The 11,144-nt window shown below is 48.5% G+C and overlaps 1 protein-coding gene across 1 annotated transcript; it reads left to right on the forward strand.

The window, feature by feature from the left end:
- Positions 1-44: 44 nt before the first annotated feature.
- Spata33 (spermatogenesis associated 33) lies at positions 45-10,351 on the forward strand. Its single transcript, XM_032887476.1, has 3 exons — positions 45-196; positions 283-444; positions 10,111-10,351. The coding sequence occupies exons 1-3, from the start codon at positions 160-162 to the stop codon at positions 10,320-10,322; spliced, it is 411 nt and encodes a 136-aa protein (XP_032743367.1). The 5' UTR covers positions 45-159; the 3' UTR covers positions 10,323-10,351.
- Positions 10,352-11,144: the final 793 nt, after the last annotated feature.

Below are 11,144 nucleotides of genomic sequence, written 5' to 3' on the forward strand. Positions count from 1 at the left end.
CTCGCGAGAAGACGGCCCCGGGCCTTGGGCGGGGCCTGGGCGCTTCTCTCGCGGCACGCGGTTGCCATGGTAATGAGCTCCCGGAGCGGAGTGTGGGTTTTGTGAGACTGTCGGGTTACTGGGCCCCGAGGCCGCCCTACTGGGGCGGCGGGGTCACCTATGGGCCAGTCGAAAAGCAAACCCGGAGAGAAGAAAGGTAAAGGGCGCCGCCTGGCGACGAGGCCGGCCCTCCGTGTAGGCGTCCTCGGGCTGTAGGTCTAACGGGTTATCCGTATGTTTCAGTTGAGGAGGAAAAGAAGATCACTACCACTTTAGTTACAAAGGCTAAGGATAAAGTAATGGAGAAGGAGACCAAGCAGTCTGACAAGGAGTCTCAGCCTGCCGAAAGCATGCTGTTCGGGTCAAAGACATCCAAGCACTCAAGGCCTTCGTCTTCCTCTGAAGGTAGGAGACCCAAGGAGACCAGACGCGGAGAGACATCAGGGTTGGGTCCCATGTGTAAGAATGAATTAGGAGGTGACTATGCAGAGTCTTGGTGCAGTAAGGTGAGCGAGAGCACAGGCGAGCTATTGCCCTTGATGCCAGTCTAGGCTATAACCCGGGTTTCTAGGGCATCTTGTGTATATGGAGACCCTGTTTCAGAAGGGAACAAAAATGTAAGAAGAAACTTGAGTGATACATACAGTGTCCCCCCAGAGAGGGTAATAGTAGGGTGCTCTCTGGTCCCACAGTGATCCCAACAACATGTTACAGCTTGGAGCAGAACCTCGGGTGACTCCTGAGCGGAGGGCTTGGTCTCCCTCGGCCTGGGCACAAAGTTGGGAGAGCTTCTCAGGTAGAAAGAACCATGAATGGGACAGAAATATTTCTTTTCACATCTCGCATTTGGCAGACACCAGAAGTTGCTGCCGATTTCACTTTTCCTTGAGGCAGACGTTTGGCATATTTCTTCATTTTACAGTAGCTTGGTATGGCCGTGCCCTTGGTGTGGAACCGGTGAAGAGATGGAAAAAGCAGAAGGAAACCTACTTACAGGGCCTTCTGACACTGTGTCTCCCATTGTCGGAAATAGAACTGTTCCAAGTTTAAAACAAGAAAGGTGTCAGGAACTGTCTGCTTTGTTTTTCTTGCTTCCACAATGGAGGCCTGTATAAAAAGCAGAACCCTAGGACCTGCCCCGAGCTCACTGCTGTAATCTGGTGGAATCCAGAGGCGCAGCAGAAGGATCAGAGGTGGACCCTGCACAGCAGGAGGCAGTTTGAAATCCAGTGCTGGATTGGGGAAGAGGTCTGACCTTGCAGCTTAGGGGCCCCTCACTGGAGGCTAGAAGGCTACCTCAGAGGCTGCAGACCTAGGGAGAGGTGTTATGTGATACTTGTCCCTCAGGGTGCTTTGAGCTGATTCCAGAAAAGCCAACCCAAGATTTTGTCACCTTGTGGTTTGATGTCTCACCAAAGAAGGGTCAGAGATGGCGACCACCGTTGTTACTGCACAGCATGGCACCAGCATCAAGGACTGTGCTCCACTGTGCCACCGTCAACCTCTGGAATGCCTTCCTCACAGTGCCACGGGATCTGGAAGGCTGTAGCATCGCAGGCACACAAGGCCATGCTGGCTCTTAAGACACTTGGGGCCTTGCTTGCTATTGGGAAGGGAATCTTTCTGAGGTAGGCTCCATCTGCCCAGCCTCTCTAAGGTGGGTTCAGCTCTGCAAGTTTACGAAGTGCTGGAGGAGCCATGGGGTATAAGGGTAGACAAGGCCTTTGCCAGCAAGGAAGCGCCCATTCGAAGGCCACCTGTGACACCTGTCACACAGCGTCACGTCAGGAGGAAAGCAGAACATGAAGAGAAAACCAAGGGAGACCGTGCCAAGAAAGGATGGCAGAGAGGCACAGCAGTCCCAGAGCAAAGCCACTGACAAACGGGATCCTGGAGGGGGCCTCAGAGGGAAGCCAGGTGTTAATGTCCATACCCATTATGACCGCCTTTGTACGAAAGCCTTGGAAGATTTACGGTCCTTTGGCTGCAGCTCCCTAAGTACTGGGGTTACAGCCATTAGCTCTCATGTCCCTTTGGAAATGACTCTAAAACTGAACAGGTTGGGATGGAGTTATAGTGCCAGCTACCCAGGAGCCTGAGGCAGGAGGATCATGTGAGCCAAGCCTGGGCAACACTATGAGACCCTGTGTTTTCAAAGCCCTGGGAAGAGTGTCTCCCATACAAGAAGCACAAAGGTGTGGGTTCTTTCACCAGCACCGCATAAATCAGGCGTGGTAGCGCAGGCCTGGACTCTTCACACTGAGACAGGAGGGGCATGAGTTCAGGAGGAGCTGTCATTACATGGCCTGTTCAAATCCAGCCTGGGCCACATATACCCTGGAGAGCTGACTCAGCAGTTAAGAACACTTGCTACTCTTAAAGAGGGCATGGGTTCAGTTCCCAACATGCATTTGGTGGTTCACAGCCGTTTGTAACTCTAGTTTCACGGGAACCAGTGCTTTCTTCTGACCTCTGTAGACCCCAGATATGCACACGATACGTACGCATGCAAGCACGCCCATGCAAAACACAAACTGACCCATGGTTGCCCACCTCTGAGGCTCTGAGGCTCTGGGTTGTACCATAGTTGGGCACCCTGGGCTGGACCATTGAGCGACCGTTGGGTGATTGCAGGCTCTGGCCTTCGAGGCTTCCCAGCCTGTTGCTATCAGCCTATATGAGTCTTCAGAGGACAGCCTAGAAGTAACCCAGCTGCACCTACCAAAGGGCCTCAGGTGGAGACCATAGCAATCCTGTCCTGAGCTCCCGACCCACAGCAATGAAAAACGAGTTGTTTTAAGCTGCAAGGATTGGAGCTAGATGTTACGCATCATTAATATTCAGATTAAGGGGTAAAGAAGAGTGGCGTGGAGAGGAAATTTACCTATCACGTCCAGAGCACCCCTATAATCCCCAAACTCAGAAGGGTCATGCAATTCAAGCAGCTTGAGGTACAGACTAAAACCCTGTTTTGTTTTGTTTTTTTCAAAAAGGTATCATGGCAGCTTGTAGATGGGGTATGTTATTCTATACATCTGTATCTATATGCTTAAGGAAGTTTTACATTGAAAATCCCACAGATATGTACAGAGAGATTAGGACACCACAGATTTACAACCAGCCTATTCTACAATGTTGAGAGTTCTATGCCACCACATGACTCAATTTCTTCAGCACATAAAACACATAAAAGGAGTTGTACAGATGGCTCAGTGGTTAGAGCTCACACTGCTCTTCCAGGAGACCTGCGTTCAGTCCTGAGTACCCATGGTAGGGGCTCAAAACCACCTTTAATTTGCAGTTCCAAGAAACCAGACACCATCTTATGTGTGGCTTCTGTGGGCACTGCATTCATGCACAAATTCAGAATTGGATACATATATATACTTTAAGGAAAGGAGGGGAGGGGCTGGAGAGGTGGCTCAGCGGTTAAGAGCACTGACTGCTCTTCCAGAGGTCCTGAGTTCAAGTCCCAGCAACCACATGGTGGCTCACAACCATCTGTCATAGGATCTGATGCCCTCTTCTGGTGTGCCTGAAGACAGCAACAGTGTACTCATATAAATAATAAATCTTAAAAAAAAAAAAAGAAAAGAAAAGGAGGGGATTTTTATAAATGAACCAGAGAATGAAGACCTGAGCTGGGCCATCTCCACAATCAGTTTGGATATTAGATGATAATATGAAAAATTGATTGTGGACCGCGCCGTAGCTCAGTGGCAGAGCAGATGCCTAGCATGCTGAAGGCCCTGGGTTCTACCTCCAGCACCAGCAAAAAGCAAAAGCTAAATACTCTGAGTAAAGAGTAGCGACCCCCAACGTCTCACCTTCTGTGTGACTCCCTAGGATCCTTCTCCAAATGACAGAATCAGGGAGGTGGAGGACAGACTGATTGCCAGGTATTAGGGTTAAAGGAACAGGGAGAATGGGTGTGACCAAAGCAGGCATCAGGAAGGGTCTCTGGTGGAAGAGGCCAGTGTGCTATGCAGATGGAACTGCTTGCTCCCTGTGCATAGATGGGCAGTGCCTGTGCACTCACTGGGCAATGTCAGTTCCCTGGATTGACACTGTCCCAATGTAAGATGCCACCATTGGGGACTGTAAGGGGTGCAAGGGGCCTCTTGCAGTTTGCAACTGTCTGAATTTATGAGTATTTTAAAAAATAAAATTTAAAGTTGTAAAACATTATAGTTTTAATTATTCTAGTCCAATTATAGATGGAGAATAAGTGGAGTGTGTGTGTGTGTGTGTGTGTATGTGTGTGTGTGTGTGTGTGTGTGTCTGCCTGTGGTAAGTGTACAGTAACGCTGACACAAAACACCAGCAGAAAAGGGTAGGGCCGTATAAGTTCTGTTCAGAGAATGGATACTTTAAAGGAGGTATGCGTGTAGCCTCTTGGCCATACATGGTATTTCCACAAGAGTAAGAGTGAATATAAGGGGCTGGGGATTTACTCAGCGGTAGAGCCGCTACCTAGGAAGCATAAGGCCCTGGGTTAGGTCCCCAGCTCCGAAAAAAAGAAAAAAAAAGAAAAAAAAAAAAAAAAAAAAAAAAAAAAAAGAGTGAATATAAGAAGTGTTTAGGGGTAAACTGGGAGAGGCCTCAGTGGTTAAAAGCACGGACCACTCTTCAAGAAGTCCTGAATTCATAGCCTCTTGTATTTATAATTCCAGTTCCAGGGGATCCCATATCCTTTCTGGCTTCCGCAGACATGTACCCAGGCAAAATAACCACACATAAAATTAAACAAGAAATTTAAGTGGGGGTTGGGTATGGCTTGATAGTATACCTTTAATCCCAGCACTCAGGAGGCAAGAGGCAGGTGGATCATTGATGAGCTTGAGGCTAGCCTGGTGTAAATAGGGAGTTCCAGGCCAGCCAGAGCTACGTAGGGAAAACTTGTGTCAGAAAACAAAAAGGGATGAGTTTGTAGCACAGGGCCTTGGGTTCCATTCCTGTTGGAACCATCCCTGGTGCTGCAATCCCAGGACTCGGGAGGCAGAAGAGGGAAAACCACCAGTTCAGCTAATTGAATTTTATTTCTCAGAGAGGAGCACCTTTCTAAGCCTTGAATGAGAGAAAGGTATTGACTAGGAGACGTTGAAGGCTGTGATCACACTTTATGGGGGCAGTTATGGGACAGAGGCAGGAGGAATCTCTTGAGTTCCAGGCCAGCTGTGACTATAGAGACACCGTCTCAAACAAAACAAAATGCACACACATAAAAAAAAAAAAAACTATCCAAAAACTACAACCACTATAAAACTCAAAACAGTGAAAAATCACTGACAGTCAGGCTCCGTGGCTCAAGCCTCTAATTCCAGTGCTCTCCATGCTGACACAGACACATCTCAAGCTTCACACCAGCCCAGGCCACATAATGGAATTATCTTAAAAAAAAAAAAAAAGTAAAAACAATGTATCTGAGAGGCCAGAGAATCCTCTCAAATACTATCAGATCAGATATGATATGATCGGGTCTTCTGAGACATTGTAGAAGTATCCCCTCCCCCCGCCCCCGTCTCTGTCTCCACCGCCAGGCTAGAAGCACCTACACTTCTTGAAGGTGGCTTGACAGTGTGGTACAATCTCCCAATCCCTATCCTCTGTTGAGCAACCGTGTGATCTCTCCTTGAGTAGGGTAGGACTACCTCAAACGAAGAGGGGTCGTTGCTGTGACTAGGTTTCAGTCAACATTAACCTAATCAGAACAGATTATCTGGGTCTACCCAGCCTAACCACGGAAGCCTTTAAAGTCAGAGGCAAAGGTGGGAGGTTGGGTAGAGATGCTTGGTGCCAAGCCGGACTACCCGGGATCAGTCCCTACCCCACACAGGGGAAGAAAGAAAATAACAGAAAGTCCTCTGTCCTCCATACCTGCAGCCCTGCATGTGTGGTCCCCGCCACAGGTGCAAGCAATACAATTTAGAATGCTTCTAAAGGGGTCTGGAGAGATGGCTCAGCGGTTAAGAGCACCTGACTGCTCTTCCAGAGGTCATGAGTTCAGTTCCCAGCAACCACATGGTGGCTCACAACCATCTGTAGAGAGATCTGATGCCCTCTTCTGGTGTATCTGAAGACAGCTACAGTGTACTTATATATAATAAATAAATCTTTAAAAAAAAAAAAAAAAAAAAGAATGCTTCTAAAGTTACAGGCAAGCGGGGTGTGGTGGTGCCCACCTGTAATTCCAGCATTCTTGGTGCTAAAGCAGGAAGATCCTGAGTTCTAAGCCAGATAGAGCTACAGAGCAGAAACCTATTTCAAAACACTCCTCCCAAAAAAAAAAGTCACAGGCAGAGAGGTTACAGGCCTCTGGAAGCCCCGACAACCCCTGAGCATAGCCATCAGGGAAAAGGAACGTCAGTACTTGAGCAACAAAGAAACCCTGATCTTCAGCCTGCACATGAGAAGGTAGCCTCAGGCCCCGAGTAGAAGCCTAGCCAAGGTCGGCCTGAGCTCCTGGGGCACCAAGACCGAGAGAACATAAGTATGGATACTGATAAGAGCCACTGACTTGGGAGTAATTTATTATGCAGTAACAAAGTAGTTTAGGGTGGTACTGTGGCTCAAAAGTAAGATGTGTGCCCAGCCTTCATGGGGCTCTGAGATGAATGCCCAGAACCAGGGAGGCACAGTGAGGACACGCAGGTGCCAGACAGGAGGACGGAAACAGGTTCTAGGCCACACAGCAAGACCCCCGTCTCAAAAATTAAATAAATAGTGCAGGAATTGTGTATGAAGAACCCTGAGTTATTTTGTCTGTATTCCCAGCATTCAGGAGGCTGAGAGGAGAACCTTGAGTTCTAGACAGACTACTACATAGTTAAGACCTTGTCTCCACAACTCGATAGATAGATGGATGGACGGACAGACGGATGGATGGACAGCTGGACAGATAAGGTAGATCACCCTAGTGGTTAGGATATAACTCAGTGGTAGAATATTTGCTAGCACATGCAAAGCCCTTAAGTCTCAACATTGCTTCTGTCCAGCAAAGCTGTGGTGGTTCATACTGTCCACCCGAAAGGAACTAGAACCACCTAGGAGACTAAACTCTGTGCCCGGGTGTGAGGAAGTGCCTAGAGAGGGTTAACTACATAGGACTCATCGTACACGTGAGTGCTGGTACTGCGTGCACGACAGCCTCATGCTCTGGTGGCCAGACCCTTCCGGATATGATGGACTGCTTCCTCTTAACCGAGAGACAGAATAAACCCTCCCTAAATTGTGTCAGGCATTCGTGAGAGCAAATGAGAAAAAAAGTAACACGCACGCATGCACGCACACACGCATGAGAGGCGAGAAAAACAATTGCCACAGAAATATATAAAAATTAGAAATAATCTATGTATATCCGATGGAGTGGACTACACTGAGGACGGGAACTGCAGCTAGGCATAGGATCAACATTTCTGAGCCTTGAGGGGAGGGATTTGACAGAGACGTCCTGTCTAGTACTGGAGAGTTCCGATGTCTCTCACTCTCTGCATGTTGTCCAGCTGTGAGTCTCTGACCATCCAGTACCACGAACAGTTTAATAGGGGAAGGCTCCAATTCAACCCCTGCTGGACTCTCCATGTCCAATCTGATTGGTTGGTTGGTTGATACAGGGCCTTACTATGTTTCTCTGGCTGGCCTGAAACTCTGTGTAGACAAGGGTGTTTTGGAACTGAGACCCTCTTCCCTTCCTCCCAGGGGCTGGGATTAAAGGCAGAGGCTACCCCCAGCTGTTTTTTTTTTTTAAAGATTTATTCACTTATTATATATAAGTACACTGTAGCTGTCTTCAGACACACCAGAAGAGGGCATCAGATCCCATTACAGATGGTTGTAAGCCACCGTGTGGTTGCTGGGATTTGAACTCAGGACCTCTGAAAGAGCAGCCAGTGCTCTTAACCTCTTTCTTTCTTTCTTTCTTTCTTTCTTTCTTTCTTTCTTTCTTTCTTTCTTTCTTTCTTTCTTTCTTTCTTTTTTCGGAGCTGGGGACCAAACCCAGGGCCTTGCGGTTGCTAGGCAAGTGCTCTACCACTGAGCCAAATCCCCAGCCCTTAACCTCTTAACCAACTCTCCAGCCCCCTTTTTCATTACAAGGACTCATAAACTTCTAAATTGTCTTAACACGTTTCGCTACGCACCCTTTATGGTCGATGGGAATAGCAGACCTGACAATCTGAGATTGCTGGTGCTAAGTATGATGAAATGCAGTTCTGGGCTGAATGATTACAAAGAACCAGGAAGGGCACTGCTGCCTGGTGTAGGCCACGGGTCATTTGCAGGGGTTAAGATGAATTTGCTCAGTTGGTACAATGGTTGTCTGACATACAAAGACACTCTGGGTTGGATCCTCAGTACCACATAAGCTATGCAGTCACCTTCCTGTAACCCCAGCTCCAGAAGATAGAGAAGACAGATGATCACAGGTTCAAGGCCATCCTCGACTGTACACTGAGGTTAAGGTCAGCTGGGGTACATGAGAAACTATCTCAGGACATTAAGTAACATGAAGATCTAACGAAGCATCAAAGGTAGAGAAACTCTGCCACAGGGCCTGGATACCAGCCTTTCCCTGCTACCCAAAGCTTCCTTTAAGGTGGCTTAACCACGCTGTGGCTGTCTCTGTAAAACAAACAGTCCTGGGAACCCTTGTGAGAAGTTGTGTGCTGTTATCTCCTAGGCTTTCTGTCTTGTTTTGTTTTTATGTGTTGTTGTCTTGAGGTAGGGCCTCACTGTGTAGTCTTGGTGGGCCTGGAACTCACCATGTAGACCAGGTTGGTCTCAGACTCACAGAGATCCACTGTCTCCTGTCTCCTGAGTGATGGACTTAGAAGCTTTTGCCACCATGCCCAGCATTTCTTGTTATTCTAGGGCTCAAGACACCTGGCACATAGGTTCACTCAGCAAAGGTTATCACTGGGTGTTTGGCTCAGAGAGAAAAGACACTTGCTTCCAAGCCTCAGCGGCTAAACTAGGTCTCCAGTTCCCATGTGGCAGGAGGGGAGAGTTAGGCCTCGAGTCCCCACCCACACAGTGGGAGGGGAGAGTTAGGCCTCCAGTCCCGAGGTCGTGAGAGAGCCAACTCCCACAGCTGGTTTTTCACTTATGTGAATCCCTACACACACATTCACAATTTTGGAAAAAAAAAAAAAACCACCTAATTTCAGAGGCAGACTCACTTTCTTCTAGCTTGATGGGGAGAGGGCGGTTGCCTGGCTCAGGGAGTGATTAGGAGGTCAGGAAACTCTGACCAGCATCTGCATTGAAACCAGCCTGCTGTGTGTGCAGTGCCAGACAACAGGCAGCCGCTCAGACTGCGACTCAGGCGGACACTTCAACTCTTCCTTGTGACTTTTAAATTCTCTGAGATGGCCCAGAGATTAAGAGCACTGGCTGCGGGGTTGGGATTTAGCTCAGTGGTAGAGCGCTTGCCTAGCAAACCGCAAGGCCCTGGGTTCGGTCCCCAGCTCGGAAAAAAAAAGAAAAAAAAAAAAAAAAAAAAAAAAAAAAGAGCACTGGCTGCTCTTCCAGAGGCCCTGAGTTCAATTCCCAGCAACCACATGGTGGCTCACGACCATCTGCAATGGGATCTGCTGCCCCCTTCTCACATGCATGCGTACACAAGATAGAGCATTCCTGATTCATAAGATAAATAAGTATCTTTTAAGAAATCCTCTCTTCTCATTTGCTCCTGAAGATGTGCAGTTGGCATGCCCCCGAGTTTGGGAAAGGACTGTTAAGTTGAAGAGCTGAGAGGCTTCAGGACTGGGGGGATCCTAGCTTGTCTGTAGGAAAGACTCAGAAGGATGCAATGACCTGTACCCGTCCCCCTGAAGCCGTCCTGCAGTTCATGAAATGCAGAGTCGTCTCTGCCACTTCCTCACAAAAGTATATCAGTGCTCATAGCCTGACCCTCTGAGCGGCGAGGCTGAGTCAGGCACAGTTTTTTGTTTGCTTGCTTATTTTGTTTTTCTTGCTGGCCATGAATCTGATCCCTTTACTGTGAGCTACCACTGGCTTGTGGAAGACGTTTCCACACACCCACTAAACGGATGGATGTTCTCTTCCCTCTAGACAAACCTGACACAAAGCAAAGGTCAAGCAAGAAGAGAAGTGTCATCCCACAGATCATCATCACCCGGGCCTCAAACGAGACGCTCATCAGCTATGGCGTCCCCGACAGCGACGAACAGAGAACCATTCGGGAGCATGCCGACTGGGGCCCATACTACCGACACAGGAGCCCCAGCACAATAGCAGCCTATGAGGTGCAGAACACAGAATAAAGGAGAGCTCGCAGTAGCTGTGATCCTCACTGTGAGCCGAGCTTCAGCTAAGCTGACAGAAGGGCCTCCCCTCGCTGAGCTGCAGCCGAAAGCCCCTCTATCTCCAGTCTTTGAAGTTCTGTCTCAGTGACCGCTTTTCCCAAAGTCAGGTTCTGCTGGATGGGGAGAGGGCGGCTGGCTCAGAGAGTAAATCCAGAGGTCCTGAGGGCCTGACTGGCACCTGTGCTGGAAACAGACAGCTGTGCAGTGCTAGACAGCAGGTGGCCCCTCACACTGACTCAAGTGGGCATTGAAAATCTTCTCTACTCATTTGCATCTGAAGGTGGAAGCGGGTGGAGGTCAGTAAATGCAGGGTCCCCAATCTGGAAAAAGGCCAGTGCTGGCGGATCCTAGCTTGACTTGTTCCTGATGCAAAAGAATGTAATGTGTCCTGGAGCTGAGGAGGGCAGCCGGGAACTTGGAACTTTGGCAGTAGCCTATGAATGCTGTCTTGTTTTCTGGACCTGTGGATGAAGGGTCTTAATAGAGAAAGGCCACTAGGAATGCTGTACATGTCAGCCATGAGCAAAGCTGCCATAATAGTCGGCCTCAATGGGCCAACCAGAGACAGTGATGTGCCTACCATATTGGTTGGCCTCAGTGGGCTAACTATAGACAGTGGTGTGCCCTCCAGGGTCACAAACACAACCTTCTCCTGTACTAGGGTGAGGGGAAATCTGCTGTCTACAACACATGTGAACAGTTTCTAATATATACATCATCCCAGCTAGTACATAAAATACACACTATCCTATCTAGTATATACTTGCAAGCCTGACAGTA

This window comes from Rattus rattus, chromosome 17, assembly GCF_011064425.1.
Source record: "Rattus rattus isolate New Zealand chromosome 17, Rrattus_CSIRO_v1, whole genome shotgun sequence".
Lineage (NCBI taxonomy): Eukaryota > Metazoa > Chordata > Mammalia > Rodentia > Muridae > Rattus > Rattus rattus.

Excerpts from the sequence above, each read along its gene's own strand:
- Spata33 (XM_032887476.1), top strand. The coding sequence starts at position 160 with ATGGGCCAGTCGAAAAGCAAACCCGGAGAGAAGAAAG. Across the intron at positions 197-282 it reads CAAACCCGGAGAGAAGAAAG|TTGAGGAGGAAAAGAAGATC; the intron begins GTAAAGGGCGCC and ends CGTATGTTTCAG. Across the intron at positions 445-10,110 it reads GCCTTCGTCTTCCTCTGAAG|ACAAACCTGACACAAAGCAA; the intron begins GTAGGAGACCCA and ends TCTTCCCTCTAG.